Source organism: Paramisgurnus dabryanus, chromosome 6, assembly GCF_030506205.2.
Source record: "Paramisgurnus dabryanus chromosome 6, PD_genome_1.1, whole genome shotgun sequence".
NCBI lineage: Eukaryota > Metazoa > Chordata > Actinopteri > Cypriniformes > Cobitidae > Paramisgurnus > Paramisgurnus dabryanus.
This window is the reverse complement of record NC_133342.1, coordinates 13,356,659-13,377,065: the sequence shown is the minus strand read 5'-3', so window position 1 is coordinate 13,377,065 and position 20,407 is coordinate 13,356,659. Positions and strand designations below refer to the sequence as shown.

Genomic DNA, 20,407 nt, shown 5'->3' with positions numbered 1-20,407 from the left:
GTGGCTTTGAATAAAAAAAGCAAAATGTAGATTTTTAAAAAATAATCAGTGAAGAGATAAAAATGAGCAGCATGTTGACAATCGTTTCTTATGGCTATAGAGAAGCTGTTGAGAAAGAGGGAATGATGTAATCTAGTGGAGAACTTACACATGAAAGTGAAAGATCATTTTAAAGACAATTACAATGTATATATCATTTTTACACTTTCTCTTTTTTTACAGTTATGCTGTTCCAACAAATTAAGACCAGTGGTGTGTGGTGACAACTCTTCAGGGGAGGCACGAATGCTAAACTCGTCAAAACATGTACAGTAGTAGCCTGTCATGTGTGTGGCTCATCGTGTCAAAATATGTGTTCGCCACATCATGTTAACCTATGTGCATTACGTATCATGTTAAAATACATGTATGTGCATGCTACAGATGTGTTAAAGGGGTTTATGATAAAAGAGACACTCGTGTTTGCTAGATACTCGTTTAATCTCATGTGTAATCAGAGTTAAGTGTTAAGCGAGTGTCTTGTGAGTATTTTGTGAATGTAAGCGTCGCTTTTATCATAAACCCTTTTGAAGCCCTACTGGTTTTATAAACAAATAATCTTTGCATTATGTTCTTGGATAAAATGTATGAAGTGCAAGTTCCCTAGCAGAATGACCAGGATCGTTTATTAAAATATTTGTTAGATATAACTATTTGATATTGTTTTTTATACAATGGGCCAAATATGTTCCCAAATTCTGAACAGTACGCAGTATAAATTGTATAAACATCTAATAAATAAATAACTCATTAAAAAGAGGATGTGGTGCTTCATCTGTTTGCATTTGTAAACTTCAGTGGGAAAATGATACAGCATTCTTGGAAACTTCTTCATCTGAAAAGCCTACAGTAAATTCTCACATGCATTATGCTTAAAATAAATGCAGCAACACTTTACAATAAGATTGTATTTGTTAACAATTAGTTAATGCATCAAGATACATGAACTAACAATGAACAGTACTTCTAAAGCATTTCTTAATCTTACTTCACGTTATTTTCATCACTTACTGTAATGATACATTTTTAAAATCAATCATTGAAACTGTAATCATTAGTTGCACCATGAACTAACATGAGTAATTGTATTGTTTATTGTAATTGCTTGTTAGATCATATGTTTCATAAGAAATGTTATGTAAATATTTAATCACACCACAACTGCACAAGACCTCCAGTCACACACTTTACTGCTACAAGTCTTTACATGATGAAATATCAACATGTTTTTTTTCTAAGCTTATAAGTTAATGGTTACTATCTTTTCAACGAGCGCTTAAATATATTCTTGATCCATACAGAGATTTAAGCTTTTTCTTTTATGCAGTTATATTTTAAGGTCAGTAGTTAGCAGGCCTGGAGCCAGGGCAGTACTAATATGGGGGCATTCATATTCTGTGGGGGGGAGCGAACAAATAAGTCATTTGGGAGTGGACGTCATAGTTAAACGTTTATGGCAGCTTCAGCACATCGCTCATATACAGTAGGCTATATGCAATTAAATGACCTGTAATACACAAAATATAAAGGTAAATAAGAACTAAAAAAATATATACTGAAGAGCGCACATCTTGTATAGCTGTGTTTTGTGTTCTTGTCTATAATACAGGGAACAAACACTGTACAATATTTTTTTTTTTAATGTGTTGGATGGAGGAGGATTAAAATAAACAACATTTCTCATAATTTAAGTCACTATAATGCAAATTAAAACCTCACAGTTTTGTGACATTTAAAAAAAAATAGAGAATAAACATTCCTTGAAAATAAAAATAAAAATTTGAACAAAAAAAAATCATGAAAAAGTCAGAATAAAAGGCTAAGAATAAATGCGTTTAACTTTGAGGAAATAAAACTGTTGTGCTTCGTAATTAAAGGCATTTCTTTTTGAGGAATAAAAGTCACAACTAACTTTTTATAGATTTAAAGAGTATTAATATAAAATCCACAAGGCATCTGTTAACAGGAACAGAATGTGAATCATCATAACATTAAACATCGAGTGACCAACAAATTAGAAGCAGGCTGGGTATTTAATGGGAACCAATGACAGAACAGAATGCATATTAATGAATTACCACGACAACAAATGAGGGTGAATCCTCTTTATATTTTCAGATTTATCACTGGATTTGCACACTTTTGCATGATTTTTTTCCTGGAGACACAACTTCTGCTAACTGCTAGTGAATCCTCAGAATATTTAATGGTGTGACTTTGTGGTCAAGAAACAGAGGAAATGAACAACCTTCCTGCCAGTGAGGTGTTTATTTTCAGAGAAAATGTAATGCTGTATTAAGTCATGTGAGATGCATCATTTCATGACCAATGAATGATAAACTACTTTTCTTTACAATTAAGGTGATGTTTCTGAATTATTTATGTTTCTGAATCTGAAGAGGAAAAATGCTAAAATACATTCCCAGGAAACACACAATACAGATAAAATGTACTGTACTTCAGTTTGCAAATTGTAAATAAAAATATTTGCCAAATGCACAGTGTGTGTGATACTAAGGATGAACATGAGGATGCAATAAGGGTCAAAAACTCTTATACTGAAGCCAGGTGGATCTATAGCTACAAAAGTGTCAGACACTTCAAATCCATTTACTGCTATATTTAAGCACAATTCTCAGTACACATTTGTGCATAATCTAAATTCCTCACATATACATTATAACAGACAGGAAAAGACAGTTTGTGAGAAGAGTTTCTTGCATGCAATCATACATTTTATAACAATGACTATACGTTTAAATGTAGATAACCTCTTCACTTCGGTTTGCAGTTTTATTTCTGATTATTTGCTAATTCTTATTTTTCACACCAGTGATGCACGGGTAAATGTATGCAGTAAACAACCTGCACCCGACTGACATTTCAACTAACCCGCCCGCAACTTGATCACTTCCTGGCCTGCATTTTTTTAAAGTAGAAATTGCTTAAAATAGTTAATTAAAATCTTTATTTCAAATGACCCGACCGACCACAACCCGAATGTCATTAAAATATTTTTTGATCACGCAGGCACCCGCTCATTTTGGATCAACCTGTGCATCACTGATTCACACATAGCCCAATGCAGGGCCCAAATGATGAACTCGCATAAACTGTCCAATGTTTTAAAATTTACGTTAAATGACAAACAGATTTGTATGGACATATTTCATTATTCGGTGCAGTGATGAAGGCACAAATATTCTGACACTGCCTGTAATCGCACCTTCAGACGCGAATGTAGCTTTAAGAGTAAGTGATTCACATGTTAAGTCAATGCAAAGACGCAACAGACATCCTGCGAATTGAGCATTATGGCCGTTTGGCGCACCTAACGAATGATTTGCGCAAATCGCGCAACTTGAAAAACTGAACTTTGGCCGATATTTGCGTTGCGTTAACCAATCAGGAGCTTGCTCTAGTAGGAGGACAAAATCAGTGTTGCTGAACGTGGACACCCAGAGCTGTCCCAAATATCTTCGTACTTTTATAATAAAAAGGATCTTGCTTGGAAGAAATTGAGTGAGGAGGTCGGACAATCTGGAAAGTTGTAAAAACGCTCTTTCCTCAATTTGAGTATATATATATATACATTGAGACTACAAGCTAACTAAACCCAGCAAACTGAGCATATTCACATCTGAATTTCACAAGCAAATGACGCGATTCAAACTCAAAATGAATAGTGTGATTTATTCGCTTTATTCACGTCTGGTGTGAACGTACAGTTAAGGTTTTATACGCTGCGGTCACGTTGTCTGAGCTGTTTCTGGATGAAGACAGCGAGTTGTGTTGACAGAGTTCAGGAAAAACTTCCTAATGTGACATCAAGTTTAAAGTTTTGATACTGTTTAATTTGATTATACTACCTGTTTTAATACGATTATACTTGCAATTACAAGCTTAATTGAATTTCTTTAATTGAAGTATTGTGTTTACATAAGGGCAAAGTATAATCACTATATTGCCAAAATCCCATTATAATCGCATTATGAGGGTGCATGTAAACGTGGTCAATAACTACAATGAAGCATACACAGCATTTATAAACATACTTTAAGAGAAGGTATGTTAGCACTTTAGCTTTGTACATTACAGGAAGGTTTCATCAGAAGTGTAGAGCCAGTGCTGTTGATCTTCATCTCTCTTCTGAGAAAAAATAAAAACAATAATTTTTAGATCAAAAATATCTTATTTTTGTTCAACTTAACTGTGGCATCAGTGACTTACCCTGAACTTGAAGTTTGGTGAGCTCCCGGACCTTCTGCTTCACCCACCTCTGCCTCCAGTAGCGGCACAACTCACCCTCAGCTGTGTAGAAACTGTGCACCAAAACAAGACGTTGATTTTAAGATCAGCATGTTGTTGAAAAATTACAATAATATTAAAAAAAGAGAATAGATATTGTTCCCAAAAAGAGTACGTACATGACTGCTCTCACACAAGGATAACTTTGCTCTTGATGTCTGAATCCTGTTATAAGTGATGTGATTTTTTTGCCGGAGGTGGAGACGGATGTGCAGCATTTTTTTATAAGCTGATGCCCATCTGGTAATAAATGTAGTATTGAAATTAGATCCCTTACTAAAAGCCAAATACCAAATACATGCAATTTGCTGTAAAACTAAAAATAGTAAAACTCACTTGTGCCCATGATCATCACTGACATGATAGCAGCAATGACAGCAAACTTCATCATCATCTTCTGGTTAAACTTCATGTTGTTGAGCTGCAGATGTATTTGGGTCTGTTGTAAAGTTAGAGATTCTTGCCCTCACAGAGCTTGTTTATTTGATCAAAACAGGAACATTTTTTTGCTTGCGCAGTGATTTTTTTTAGATATTTAATGGTGCAGTTGTGTGCTTAAGGAACAAGGAACAACACTTCTGTCAGCGTGGAGTTTATTTTTAACATAAAATAAAGTTTCCTGTTGATATTCAAAGCTGGTGGTTGTTGCAGGTCGAGTGTAAACGGGCACAATGAATAGCATCAGCCCTATGAGAGATGCGTTGTTATGGCATCTGTGGTCCCACATCCTCTCTATCATGTCTGCTCAAATCAGAAGCCTGCATTATGGGCGACAATAGATGGGACGGTGGTGCTGATGATATCTGTAAGATGTCTGTTTTATTACTTTTTTGTAGCTGAAGATAATTTTAGATTTGATTCTGCAGTGCACAAATCAAATAAATTCAACACAACATTATAACACTTTATCAAACTCCATGAAGCAGAGTGACATCATATTGACATTAGATGCAGATTTGGTTCAGTGAAGTCAAAGTGAAGACAAGCACAACTTAATTTCCAATGATAATTTTGTTTATTTAAAACACAATTTTTACAGGTTCTGCAAAATCAAAAATCTTTACATGCATTACTAATACAGATACAGATAAAATGAGGAACTGATACAGAACAGATGGCATGTGAGTGGTTCATATGAAATGACGTTTCTTTAGTCATCCAATTATTGCAGATCCATTTGAATGTTGATGAATAAATACATTAGGTTCTGACATTTTTTTACAATAATAAACTACATCACATTAAAAATTATAATTAATAATAATGCATAGCATTTTTAAACATATTTTAAAATGGGCCATGTTATCATTTTTAAAGCACTGCCTATCTGGAACAATCAAAGACACTTTAGCTTTATACTTTAGAGGAAGTTTTCATCAGAAGTGTAGAAATAGTGCTGTTCATCTTCACAAGAGGTGTAGAGACAGTGCTGTTGATCTTTATGCCCGTCCTGAGAAAAAATGAGAACAAGCATTATTATATCAGAAATATTTTATTTTTGTTCAACTAAACTGTGGCATCATTGTACATTTCATCAGTGACTTACTCCTTAAGTTGAAGTCTTTTAAGCTCCTGGACCTTCTGCTTCACCCAGCTCTCCTTCCAGTGGCTGCAATGCATACCCTCATCTGTGTAGAAACTGTGCGCCAAAACAAGTAGAAGATTTTAGGATCAGCAAGTTGGTGAAAAATAGAGATGATAGAGGAAAGAGAAAATAGATATTGTTTTCCCAAACAGAGTACTTACATGACTGCATTCACACAAGGAAGATTTCGCTTTTGAAGTTTGAAACCTGTTATAGGTGATGTGATTTCTGTGGTGGAGACGGATGTGCAGCAATCAACAGATACATCAAGCTTGATTGTTTTTTGATCTGGTTATGAACAGAGGAGTAAGTGCCATTACATGCTGAAATTCCACACTGTAAGATACAAAACAAGCATTTTATCTTACAAAAAAATCAGTAAAACTTACTTGTCCCCATGATCATCACTGACATGATAACAGCAATGACAGCAAACTTCATCATCATCATCTTCTGGTTGAACTGCATGTTGTTGAGCTGCAGATGTCTTGGTGTCTGTTGTCAATGCAAAGTTAGAGATGCTCACTTACTGACACCTTAAGCTCCCTCAGACCCCTTTTTATATCATCAAAAGAGGAACATTAACACCGGATTTAACGCTGCCATGATCTCATACATTTTTCTGGAGAAAAGCTATCGCACATTCTCGCCTACTCTGTAGATTTCTTCCCCGAATTGATGACGCAATTGTATCCCAAAGGACGGAAGAAAAACAACTTCCACACAGGGGCGAAATTAATTTACCACACGTTTTATGATGCATGTCGGTGTTGTGAAATGCCTTAAATGTGGGCTTTAAATCAGAGATATTGCATTACAGTTTAATTGGTCATGTTTAGGCCACATTTTTGTGGTCAATTGTCTATTAGGAAATAGATAATATGTGAATTTACTGTTTGCTACATAAATTCATCCTACATAATGTAAATCAATGTTTAAGAAGCCCTTGTACCTGTTTTGTACAAAATGTAGTGTCAATAAAATCATTCATTTCAGTATTTGAAATCATTGATTTCAGTGTTTTAAATTAAAGGGGACATAAGTGCTATAATTGGGTCCCCAGTGCTTCGATCAACATAGAAAATGTGAAAAAGAACAACCCAGTAACTTAGTGTTGGTAAACCATTCTCTGCAAGCATGTAAAAAAATAGGTCATGGATATTTGGCTAATAAATTATTACTACATTGATGCTTCTAAATTATAAAATAATTCGGTTATGGGATTTTTAGTGTATATTTCAAAGACAGTTTCACATCCAGAGCTTTTACTGAATGTTCCTGTAGCTCATCTGATACAGCACTGTGTTAGCAGTGTCGAAACCAAGGGTTTAACTACTGGGAAATAGACATGCCAACAAAATGTATACCTTAAATGTAAAGTAAGTCACAGTTTGGAAAATTAGATTTTTTAAAATAATGAGTAAAATAAAAGCTATCATTTTTTTTAACGGCTGGAAAAAGCTGTTCCGAAAGAGGAAGGATGTAATGTGGTTCATAAGATAATTTTAAAGACATTTATGCACTTAAATTACACTATGCACTTTCCATTCTGACCTTACTAACTTTCCATTAAATTAAAATAAACAATTATCTAATCTCAATGAACATTACTCTATGAAATGATTAAAATATTAAATAATCCACAAAATGTATGATAACTAGATAATATCACTGTAAAAATGTTTTGATGTGTATAATCAACTTGGATTTACAAGTCATCTCAACTTTTGTTTTTATCTTGACTATGATTAGTTGCTGTAACTTATAAAATGAAGTTGAATTATATGTTGAAATAAGTTATAACAACTGATCTCTAGTCAAGATAAATAACAATAAGTTAAAATGACTTGTAAATTCGAGTTGATTAAATGAAAATTTAAAGCAGCAAAGTTTTTTTTACAGTGTAGGTGAATGTATGAAGTTTAGGTTTATTTATAATTATTGGTAGATGCGCTATATTTTTACTATTCAGAAAGTGTCAATATTTTAAACCCTTAACTGGCACAAATCCCTTTTGGGGGGGGGGTGAAACTGTGATGTACACCTTCAAATTAATATAAATCTGGTATTTTTTGGTCTACAAGCCTAATCGTGGACTTGTTTTAAAGTTGTTTTTTTTTGCAGAATCTCTGGAGGTGAAAATATTAAATAAAAAAATGTTATAGCAGTTTAAATTTATTTTAAGAAATAAAAATAATGCAATAACATATTCATTTTAGGGTTGTGAAAATTAATCGTGCAAAGGCCCGTTTTCTCAATGAATGAATTTTAACAAATTACAGTGAAATGCCGGCACATCCACAGCCAGAGAGCACTCTCATGCAGAAACACCCTTTGTGCCACAGAAGAAGTATCAGTACACACGCTATTCCAGGAAATGTCTATAAGAATATTTATATCACTGTTCTTCAGATTGTTTCAGGTATTTTCATGACAATAAAGAATATTTTAAATATTTGTGTGATGAGTGTTGCTTTTTTAAATGCACATTATAAACGACTCAAAAGATTGATAAGGACTTTGTACTGATCACAGAGCCGTAGTACAAGCATAAGCTGTGCATGAAACACAGAATCGGAGCCTTGCGATTCAGAATCGATTTCAAACAAGTATATTTAATGGGGAACGCGATGCATCGATGCACAGTGACAGCCCTAATTTATTTTATAAATAAAATTATAAAAATGTAAATGTTTCACAAAAGTAATAATGTAAACATGAAGCCACAAGTCTCAAGTAGTTGTGATCCAAATTTCAAGTTAAAATCACAGAAAATTAGGTTTGTGTCACACTTTTAGTGGTTTTACCAACATCAGCCACTAGGTGTCAACGGTTTGCGGCATACTCTTGTCACAAATTAATAAATTACTGTTACTGCATTATTATTTATTGCAAAAAGGTTTTGAATATATACAAACTTCATTCTTAGAGGTTTCCAACAATGGATAGTTTGTCAACATTTTTGAAGATTTATAATAGGATATAGTGTTATGAATAAATAATAACTAATAGGCTATGCATTCCTATGGTGGGGAGGACAAAAAACCCGTCACTACATTATTTCTATCATCAGATGACCTTGAAAAATGAAAACTATATTCTGAGAGCTTTCCAGTAATATATAGTTTGTCTTGATTGTTTAGGTTTAGAGTAGGGTTTTAGTGTTATAAATAAGTAAAAAAAATTGGCTACCTGTGGGCCCATGACTTTTTATAAAAGGGGTGTCAAACTCAGTTCCCTTAGGGCCGGTGTCCTACAGAGTTTAGCTCCAATCAGCTCCAACACACCTGTTTAAAAGTTTCTAGTAATCCTGAAGACCTTGATTAGCTGCATCAGGTGTGTTTGATTAGGACTGGATCTAAACTCTGAGACACCCCAGGCCCTCCAGGATTTGAGTTTGACATCCCTGTTTTAGAACTGACTCTCGCTACGTCATAATTCTCCCAAAATTGTGATGAAATATGAAAATTACACACTTTGAGCTTTCCAACAATACATAGTTTGTCAAGATTGTTGAGGTGTTACAAATTAGTGTTACAAATATATAATAACAAAGTGGGACCACATGTGTACCCGTGGCATTTTAGAAATTTAGTCTCACTATGTCATTCCTTTACCAAAATGGTGATGATAAATGAAACTAAACTTTTAGAGCTTTCAAATGATATACAATTTGTCATGATTGGATAAGAATTCATATGCAAAACACTGAAGTAAACGTAGGTGCACCGCTGGCGGGACAGTGACATTTTGCAGGATATAAATGTTTTGAGGCACACTGTTTTCATTAATGAATCAATAACTCTCCCTACATCATTTATTTTATAAAACACTGTTGAAATATATATTATAGAGGCTTAGACATTTCCAATGTTACATAGTTTTATCATGATAGATACAAATTTACGTGCAAATTATTGAAGTTAAGTCAGGTGCCAATTGCGTTCTGCTTTCTGAATTGTTGCTACGTCCTGCTGACTTATCATCACCTGCTGCGTATCACAACACTACAAAAACCGAGGACATTCTGGGACAAGGTAAACCCACACATTGGAGGGGGTCACAAATATATAAGTATTGCAATAATTAATAATAAATAAAAATAAATAATACTTGCTACATACTGTATATTATATCTTCCTGGTCATAGGCATAAAGCATAAATATTTGTGACTGTCATGAGAATCTTTTTACATGGGGGTTTCCAACAGTTGTTAAACATTTTCCCAATGAAGTCTAAAACTGCAAACAGATAAAGTACCGCATCCTCTTTTTTAAAAGAAATGAAATCATGGCCTTGACTTGTGGAAGTGGCATCTTGTGGTTTCCTTGGTATTTTATTTGGACCTGGGGCCAGATTCACAAACATGTTCAAGAGACAAAATAAGAACACTCTTAGGATAAATTAGGAGTTTGTAAGAATGTTCCTTGGTGCAATTCTCGAAAAACTTCTCAAGAAAGTCTCAAATATTTTCTTAAGAACATCTTCATGTTCTATCTTTAACTGTAAAGGTTTTTTTTGCAGGTACTTTTGCAGGACAAAAAAAATATGGTGGAAAATGAAAAAACAAAACAAAATAATCTCTCACTATTGACTGACCAAAGTATTTACATCTGGATCACAACAGTACACTGCAACAAATAATTTTTAAGAAAAAAAATCAGGGGCCCCTTTTGTCTCAAAATGTAATGTGCCCCTCTCCAGTTATAGTAAATAATAATGATTATTATTATAAATATTATAATGAATAACAATACGCGTCAATATACAACTGCCACTTACATTAATAACACAAAACTTGATATAAATATGTTTTATCCTTTGGTGGAGGTGGAGCGGTATGCAGATTTTCCTTTGCAGCATGCACTAAGTAGCAGTTAGCCACGAGTCTTCAAAAATAGCTAGACGAGGGTCACGAGCAGCAGGTACACTGTAAGCTAATAGGGAAAATATACATTTATCCTACATGCTGCTACTGTAAAGGTTGCGACAGCATGTGAGTTATGCTTAACTAATTAGTAAAACTAGATTTCAGCTGCTTTCTGAAATGTTCAATTTGTTTCAATCCAAGGCCAATGTTACGTTACATCCTCGTGTTATTAGTTTGGAGAAATTCATCTAGTGCAATGAAATCTAAGACCATGTCCATCTCTAAATTGTAAGGAATTTATCTTTAATTTCATGGTACGCAGGTTCATTATTAGGTTCATGTTAACATGTAGTTAAAAGCTCTTACCGATCAAATATCATCGCGAGTGCAGCCTGATTCTTGTTGTTTACTTATTTAATGTAAAAGATTGTACTTAACACAACAAGCAATACATCATTTGAAAGGCGTTTGTATTTGACCTGTATTTTATTTTAAACAAATTTAGAGACAGTAATGTCTTAATTTGTGTCACAAGTTATGAAAATGAAATTCGGACTCCAAACCTGTAACACGCAGTTGCTGTCACTGAAAAAATCTCATGCATGGTCATAAACAACATTCCTTGGGGCTTCTGGTTCAAAGGCGTGCATGTTTGGAAACATATTGATTGATTTTATATGTTTACTTCTAATTTCTAAAGAAAGGAGTAATATTTATATTCCATTTTTATTCCAAACGCAGTGATTTGAGCCACTGGTTCCTAAACTGACCTTTACACGAGTCTGTTCATTCATACGTGAAGCCTGAGGGCGCTCTTGTGCGCTATCGTGCAGAGACACTTTAGAATTGACACACGAAGAACGCTTGGGTCCGGAGATGCAACGCTTTAGCAATGTGCAGAATATCAAAAAGAACGGTGTATTTTCTGTTTCATTTTGCAATCTTAAGCCATATCAGCTCAAAACACTCGACTTCTGTTATAAAGTTAGTTTGGAGCAAAAATATTAATCCCACTATTTGTCGTGTTTTGATGGTATGCTAAACTAACAAAGGGGTGTGTTTTAGACACCTTACATTTTAAAAATAGGTTTTAAGATTAATTTCAAATGGTTAAGCTTATTGTTTTTTTCTTGTAAGTGAGACATTCAATCAAAGAAATAAGGAATTAAAACACTGTGAGAGATCAGTTAACTTGCAGATTTAATGATTGCTAACACTTTTATACATATACACATATTAAGTTTACAACATGAACATGAAGTCCTCAAAACTTCATTCTCACTGTTTTGTTTGCTAAAGTAAATAATATTTTCCAAACTTCCCTATTTTAGTTTGATGTGTTATTCATTTGTTACAACATTATTTAAATAATGCCAAGGAAAGAAAGAATAAAAAACATCAAAGTAATAAATACATTTGATTGTTTTTTGACGTCAAAAAAATGATGCCCTTTTTAGTCCGTCAGCCCCTGCCCCTGAGGAGGTCTGTGCACGCCACTGGTGGGGACATTGCATAAATGTAATGCATTTTATACTGTAAAAACTGCATATTCTATTACATTCCCCTAACCCAAACCCCAACCATCACAGAAAACTTTCTGCTACTTCAGATTTTTAATAAACATCATTCTGTTTGATTTATGAGCTTGTTTCCTCATGGGGACCTCAAAATGTCCCCACAAGGTCATAAAAACACCGGTATTCCTATCTTTGTGGGGACAATTGGTCCCCACAACGTGACTATTACCAGGTACACACAAACACACACACACACACACACACACACACACACACACACACACACACACACACACACACACACACACAATTATAACCATGGTAAATACCATTTATTGGTAACACTTCAATATTGTTGTATTTGTTAACTTGTAGTTACTATTGTTAACTTTAGATAGTAAGTTATTGCATTAGCTAACAATGAAATTTTTTTTAGCATTTGTTTATATTAATATTAGTTCATTGTGCATTAACTAGCTACAACTTTTGATTTTAAAAATGCTGAAATTAACATGATCTAAGAATAATAATTCCTTTAAAGATATTGTTCATTGTTAGTTCCTGTTAGAGATTGCAATAACTAACTATATAAATATTAACAAAAATAACTGAAGTTAACAAATACAACTATATTGAAGTGTTACGAACAAATGTTATGTACCAATGTAATATGGCCTGGTGGGCAGTGCCCCAACAACATTTCTCTACCCCCAACACACAAGACAGATAGATAGATAGATAGATAGATAAATAGATAGATAGATAAAGACAGACAGATACAGACAGACAACACAAGACAGGACAGGACGGACAAATACATTTATTTCAGAAATATACCTATTCCTACATATTGTGCATTTAATGTTGTTGACAGCTTGTCTCTGTCTCATATGACTTTACATGAATTGATGCAATAGTTTAGCTCTGGACAGCAGCACACACTGTTTTAAGGAACACCAAATCAGACCACAATGGCTCTTTGACCTTGGAAATTGAAACTGTCTAAATCTGTCTTTCTACATTTAATTTCTAGGGGTCGCTATTGTGTCTCCATACCTAAAAACCTATCTAGCTGCTTTGGATGCTTTCTGCTACAGTCAAACAGTTTCTTCTGTAGTGAAGGCTTATCAATATATTTGATGTGTTTCAGGATTTTGTTTCTTACATCAAAAGATGATGGGAAGAGAAGATTGGAAAATTGGTTTAAACACAAACCTTTACTTTACCCCCATATTTACCTGTTCTTGTCCCCTTTGTTACAGTATACAGTAATATGCATATTCATGATACTTACTTTATCAGCTTGTGTGACATTAATTTTCCTTCACTTTTTACAGAATATTTTCAGAAGAATGATTAGATTTCATGTTATTAATGCCTATAGCATCATCTGTGAAATTAGCACTTAAACCATTCAACAGCGAAGATGTGATTAATAGCTTCTAAACGGCAATGTCGTAAAGACCCCTAGTTTGTTGTTGAAGGTAAAGTGCAGACCACCATAGAAAACCCAGGAAATGCATCAACCAGAGTAGACATTACTGCAAATAAGTAAGTAATAATTTGCTGTTCTGCTGCTGGGGTTTTTGTTTTTTGCATCTCAGAAATTGTTTCACAGAGAACAATACGAACACTGTATAGAAATCTTTTGGTACTTACATTTTAAGTACATTTAATCAACTTATAAATTTAAAGTCATTTTAACAGTATTGACTAGTGAGGAGTTGCTGTAACTTATAAAATAAAGTTGACATAACTAAAGCAAATTCAATTTGATTTAATAAGTTACAGCAACTCATCACTTGTCAAGATAGTTGAAATTACGTAAATCGGTCATATTAAAATATTATATAACTGTGAGACCGACGGCTATAGTTGAACACCATCATTAGAATTCTATAACCGCCAAAACTGTTTTATTAAAAAAAATTATCATAGAGAATGTTTAAATACTGATTAAAAACAATTGTTAAGAATCTGTGTTATTAATGGTATACACATGTCAATCAAGCTCCCTGCTAAGGGTCAATTGTTTTAAACGACGGGTTAGAGGGAGATGCTTCCTAGTCTAAAGAAGGGTGGGGGTCATTGGGTGATAGCAGTGAAAGCACATTCACTGCTAGTTGTCTTGCTGTTAATTAGAGAGCAAGTAGCTTATCAGTGTCTGCTCGTTTATTCAAACTAAGTTGTCCTAGTGAACGCAGCAATTTAGAGTTTTTGGACGCAGCCTATAACAGACGAACGTCGCAATGCGCAAAACGCCTACATTTTCAAACTGTCACATTTGACTCGCGTCATAATCGTCATCAAGAACTCTGAAACCGACACACCCCTTGATTAAACTAAAAAATTTAAGTGCAATGTTTTTTTTCAATCAGCAAGACAGAATGTTCATTTTTTATTCTGCATATATCACAAAAACAAGGGTTTCGCAATCTTTTTAGAATCACTTCTCACTAAAACATGACAATAAATATGTGAAGTTTGCTTTCAAGAAAAAAGCCCCTGTCTGTATTAAACAAGCAGAAGTGGTTAGGTGGAGAAAGATGAGATGACCTCATTGTCAGCAACATCATCATCATTCTCTATAAATAGCACATTTAAAAAAATGAAAAGGAATTTTGTCTAAAGAAAGAAAAGGTTCAATATTTCATCTTTTCAACATTTAAAGTAAATCTTGTCTGTTTGAAACACTCATTTGGTCCTATTCAAATGTTATCTCTGTTTACTACAGATAAAATATAATATAAAAAACATGATCTCATATAAATGAGGAAAAAGTTCTATTCATCAAAGAAAATCAAGGGGAGTTGAGGTCAATCAGTCGATTATTGGATTGTATCATCTAATATCAATCAACTAATATAGACTTGTTTCTCATAAATGACTCATTTTACTACATACAGTACAAGGCTGTACACAGACAGCAAACCTGAAACTATATGAGCATAAAGGTTACTCACTATCTAGTCCTAATGCATGGGAGACACTTTCAAAGGAATTTCAATTTCATTTTTAGTATGTAATCAAAGTAATATTTAAACAAGCAAAAAAAAATAGTGACACAAAAATATTCATTACATTACTTTGTGTATGTGGTGTAATACAATGTGTTCACGTGGTTTATGGTTAAAAAAAGCAAGTGCGGCACATCTGTAACAGGTCGTTTTGTTCAAAGCTCATTGTTCTGAGAAAGCACGATGTGAACCGATTGCCCAGCTATCCAATGCGTTGTGATTGGCAGACGTCTTCAATTACGTAAACGAAATTGCCATGTTTTGAAAGATGAGCTCCCAAAGCAATTGTGAAAGCCAGGAGATACTATCGTCTTTACTACCTTATCAATACGAGCCTGAATATGACCAGGAAACACAGATGGCTAAACTGATCGATCAACTTTACCAGCGCGATGTGAGCAGAACCTAACAAATTGGTAAGGCAAGGATACTAAAACATAAAACCATGTCTGCATTTGTGATCGTAGAAATGACAAACAAGCACTAATCTGCACTGTTAAAAACTTGCATTTGAATTGTCAGTAGGAAATTCATTACACAGGCGCATCACTCCTCAAAACTCACGTTTGAATCATCAGTATGAAATTATTTAAATATGAAAACATCGGCTACTTACAGGATGTCAGTCAGCAGAACCAGAGTAGTTGCAAAGTTTCTTAATGTTTACTCTATTGGAAGGCCAAACAATAAACAACTTATAAAAACGGGAAGTATAGGGCAAACAGCTGAATGTCCTTCTAAGTTTTGAGGATCGCTCTGCATCTGATCGCTATCAAAAGTCCTTTACAAAATTGAGATTATCTCAGCTTTTTGCTCAAAATTAGGTGTTTTTGAAGAAACCTACCCATATTTGAGAGGTGATAAAAGAGAACTGTTTTATTTTTTTGAAAGCAGAGGGTCTGTTCTTTCATTTGATATATTGTATGTTTATATATTTAAAGAAGAGCATTTTCTGGGAGGCATTAAACTTTGGTGAAAATCATGAAAAATGCTGGTGGGGAAAGAGTTAAAAAAGAAACACTTTTGTGGCACAAATCTCCAGGCTGGTCAAGACTACTGTAACTAGTAGCACATAATTTTTAAGGCTGGTTGACCAGCATGGTATTTCTGGTTGACCAAGCTAGTCTAGCTGGTTAAGCTAGTTAAGATGCCTAATCGGGACGAAGTCATTTCAGCACACATACACAAACAAACACATTTGGTCCCCTCAACATAGATGAACTTCCCGTCCACACACATTTTTCACATTGCATTAACCTGTGCACTTTCACAAGGCCGCTACTGCGCATTAAATTAGTCCTCAGAGTTGAGAAAGTACAACCAAGAAACAAAACATGCACAAAGCAACTAACAAATTCACTGCTAGTATTAGAATTCCTCTTTTCCAACTTTGATAGCTCCTTAATGAACAAGTAGCTCTGGAAGTCATCATCTAATATATTAAGAGTTATAATTTAAATGTAATATGACCACATAGTTTGCCATTACTAATAAAACCCAGTGTTTTGGTTAGTTTAGTTTGTGTGGAATTACCCCAGAAGTCGACCTGTGGCGTGCGAGTGGGGCTCTGCTTGTGGGAGGATGTCCCAGTTTTGAGCTTAAATAGACTGCGTCTTTTTCGAGGGTCGCAACACAACTGAAGATCGTGGCAAAAAATGAAAATGCATAGGTTTTGCTTCTGTGCAGTTCTTCTGCTGTGTCTTTTGGTCTCTAAGACATCACAGGAAAGTGAGTTTTACACATTTTTATTAATAGTTACGCCAGATGACCAACAGATTGCTTTGATTGCTCTGATATTATTAAAATATTTGATTACATTTGTAAAATATGAGTCACATCAATGCTTTTATCTTTAATAGATGGAGTTATTCGTGAAAGCTGTTTAAGAACTACAGATACTAAAGTTCGTATGCAACTTCTGGAAAGCTACTTCATCCAGCGCAAGCCCTTGTACTCTGTGGAAGCTGTGAGGTGAGAACTGATTCACAATTTTGGAGGCTACTTTTGTGTAGATGAATGAAACTTGTTAAAACACAAATTATTAGGACAACGAAATACTTTTTTCATCTGTAGTGTAATATTTTTTTGACATTATCTTTCATTCTGCAGATTTCGCACAGTCAAGGGGCTCACAATCTGCTCACATCCCTCCTCGCGATGGGCCAAAAAAGCTATCAAGCACCTGAATAAAAAGAAGAAACCTAAGTCAGGATAAAACAGGTTGATATTTCAACCAATACTACATCAACTCAGACTCAACGCAAGAAACAGAGACCCATGAATGTTAATGATTTTAAAATGCACTTTATTGTAAGCTGTGATGTTTAAAAAAATACCTATATCGGATGTTTTATACAACAAGATTGTACTTGTATTGTAATATTATATGTTGTGTATTTCTCTCTCTTTCTCAAATAAATGTATTTACTCAGTGATTTTGTATTTCAGTCTCTCAACTGTTCAACGCTCTGTTTTGCTAAAAATTTAAGCAATTGTAACAGTGTTTACTTATTAGTTCAAACAGCACGTGTGGTTTCTGGAGTTCAAAATTCAGAAGAGCAATTAAACAATCTTTAAAAAATAGCAAACCGAAAGAAAATAAACATCTTAAAACTTAATCTTTTTCATGAATGTAAAGAATTTCATTACTTTTTGGATATCATTTTTTCTAATATTTTTAATGGCAACCAGGTAACTTATTGTTTAATATAAACCATATTTTTTCCAGTGTGGTTTCCCTGGCTCATTATAGTATGTCTCACTGCAGAAATATAAAGTATCTTAGTATTTAAAGTATGAAAATTAATATGAATTAATTGGTTATATTAATGACCAATCAATGTCGAGTTTTAAACTGGATGATACATTAAGAAAACCATGGAAAAGTACAGTATACGTGTAGCCCCATGCATGTTCCTCCACAATGGGAAACATATTAAAGGCATAAGACTCTATTTTAAAACCTAAACTGTAGAGGGTGTGAGAGAGGAAAACCTCAAAGTCTAAGTTGTAGGTAATGTAGGTTAAGTGGGGGCACTGCTAAACACCTGCCACTGAATGAATGTTGTAGACCACACTGTAAAAGGAACAACATACTAATCTACAGAGATGTCGAGGGGTTTCCCCATGGTTGTGTTTCCACGCATGTTATTACCAAGACACGCGCTTTAGCGTTCTCCCTTAGCCAATAAGCAAACAACTTTATTTAGTGTATTTAATAGTACTTGGATTCTCTAGGCAAGAATCGTTACTTACCAATGTTATGTTTCGTATAGTCTTGCATAGCCAGACCTTCAAGGTCTGGAACTTATGGCAGCTTTTTTGGCCAATGCCCATCCATGAGGCCGTTTGATCTACATGTCAAACAACCAATCCCAGTTTGTTTCGTCTAGCATCATGTTTCAGGGCATGTAAATGTCCCCACAACAACAGACCGGCGGCGTTCAACAAGTCAGTAATTGAAATAACAAGCCGCATCCAAATAAGCAACATAACTCACTATAGAAAAATTATGTGCACTTCATCAACCTCCACACCAATGAGACTCTCCCGGTAAACATCTGTTTGAAGCATCTCTCTCCACTTTTTAACAGCTACAAGCAATTCGGGAGAACCGAACACAAGACTAAATCGGTTTTAGTAAGACATGTTTGTCAAAACTAGCTATACTTCCTAACTAAACTAAGACCTAGTGCTGGCTTAAGATAATCCCTGTCTGGGAAACCACCCCTAGGGGTGTAACGGAACACAAAACTCACGGTTCGGATCACATTACGGTTTTTGATTCATGGATTGAATCATTTCTCGGATCAGGAAATAAAGGGGTGGGAAAAAATCTAATAAGAACAAATAAAGAAATTACAAACGTATACAAGTGTGTATGTATAGAGTAAAGAATATTGTGGTATTTCGAGATAATTTTGTTTGTATGTGTCCTGTCAAGAACAAAAAGATTTTGGGCCCTATCTTGCACCCAGCGCAATTGACTTTGTCAGTGACGCATGTATCATTCGTATTTTGCACCGCCGCACAGCTGGTTTTTCCCTCCACAGACGCACGTCGGCAAACTAGGGAATGAACTTGCGGTCCCTGGACGGTTCAGTGCAAAAAAGGAGGCGTGTTCCGGCGCAAACCATCCCTGATGCTATTTTGCAGTTTCAAAAAACAATTGCGCCACTGACCAAAAAAAAAACTAGTCTAAAGTCAGTGGCGCGTTGCGCGTGGTTCATTATGCTGTTTTAAGGGCGCATGCTTGACCATAATGTATAGCGTGCACAACGCGCATACACTTTGCTTATCTAATCACAGATGCAACAGTTATTTTTGCAAATCATAAATTGTTACAATAAAAAATATTAACACATGAGATAAGGGAAATCATAGTGGTGAGCATTGTGGTGATAGTTTTTATTTATTGTGTGGCTGCGTAAAAAAATTCTCATGCAAATAACGATTAAAATATTTTCATAAGTTTGTTGTGTGGCTGTATTACGTTTATTTTATGTAAATAATAATTAAAATGTTTTCATAAGAAACCTTAATGTATATGAACTTGATTTGTAAGAGTACTTTGGGGTTGGACCTTGCTTGCGTTTCTTGGGTCCGATTTCAAAGCCCCCAAACCCTTTCAGCGGTGAGGGTGGACGCAGATCTGTGTAGAGGCAGATCCACCTCCCGTTACACGGCGTGCCCGATTTATGCTGACAAGCTTGGGATTCCCCCGTCTCCTGACATCATTGTAGCGCTTGGCGCAACGATGGGGATGCCAGCTGATGAGACAAATGTGGCTATTTCCTCTCATGCCTGTTTAACCTACGCTGATTTGTGTGGGTTTCTCCTATCCCCATGCAAAACAACTTCTCTGTCTTTGACTGCTCTTACAAGAACGTCAGTCTCCTCGGATGTGAATCGCTCCTGGCGTGCGCCTGGTAAATCCGTCATAATAATAGCAACCCGCCATGGAACTTGCGCCCTTGCATTTAAAGGGAATGTTGGATAGCGTTCTGATTGGTTTATTTGACGTTAGCCGAAACCACACCTATGAATAATGAACCTACTTCAGACCAACCC

At 34.9% G+C, this 20,407-nt stretch overlaps 2 protein-coding genes across 2 annotated transcripts in view; one reads left to right on the top strand and one right to left on the bottom strand.

The window, feature by feature from the left end:
- Positions 1–5,343: 5,343 nt before the first annotated feature.
- Positions 5,344–20,407, bottom strand: part of ccl34a.4 (chemokine (C-C motif) ligand 34a, duplicate 4) — a 79,094-nt gene continuing 64,030 nt past the window's right edge. Inside the window, exons 2-5 of the mRNA XM_065267116.1 lie at positions 6,322–6,427; positions 6,094–6,220; positions 5,894–5,986; positions 5,344–5,797 (exon numbers count right to left, since the gene is read on the bottom strand). Of these exons, the coding sequence (XP_065123188.1) occupies positions 5,701–5,797; positions 5,894–5,986; positions 6,094–6,220; positions 6,322–6,400 (396 nt within the window). The 5' untranslated portion in view covers positions 6,401–6,427 and the 3' untranslated portion in view covers positions 5,344–5,700. The remainder of the gene's footprint in view (positions 5,798–5,893; positions 5,987–6,093; positions 6,221–6,321; positions 6,428–20,407) is intronic.
- On the top strand, positions 16,985–17,675 carry xcl32a.1 (chemokine (C motif) ligand 32a, duplicate 1). The gene is made up of 3 exons (XM_065267060.1): positions 16,985–17,065; positions 17,197–17,308; positions 17,447–17,675. Exons 1-3 carry the CDS (start codon positions 16,993–16,995, stop codon positions 17,550–17,552), a joined length of 291 nt encoding a protein of 96 aa, XP_065123132.1. The 5' UTR covers positions 16,985–16,992; the 3' UTR covers positions 17,553–17,675.

What these genes read in the sequence shown, in the direction of transcription:
- xcl32a.1 (XM_065267060.1), top strand. Translation starts at nt 16,993, where the DNA reads ATGAAAATGCATAGGTTTTGCTTCTGTGCAGTTCTTCTGCTGTGTCTT. An exon ending in CTCTAAGACATCACAGGAAA is followed by an intron (nt 17,066 to 17,196) that starts GTGAGTTTTACA and finishes TATCTTTAATAG; the next exon opens with ATGGAGTTATTCGTGAAAGC. An exon ending in TACTCTGTGGAAGCTGTGAG is followed by an intron (nt 17,309 to 17,446) that starts GTGAGAACTGAT and finishes TTCATTCTGCAG; the next exon opens with ATTTCGCACAGTCAAGGGGC.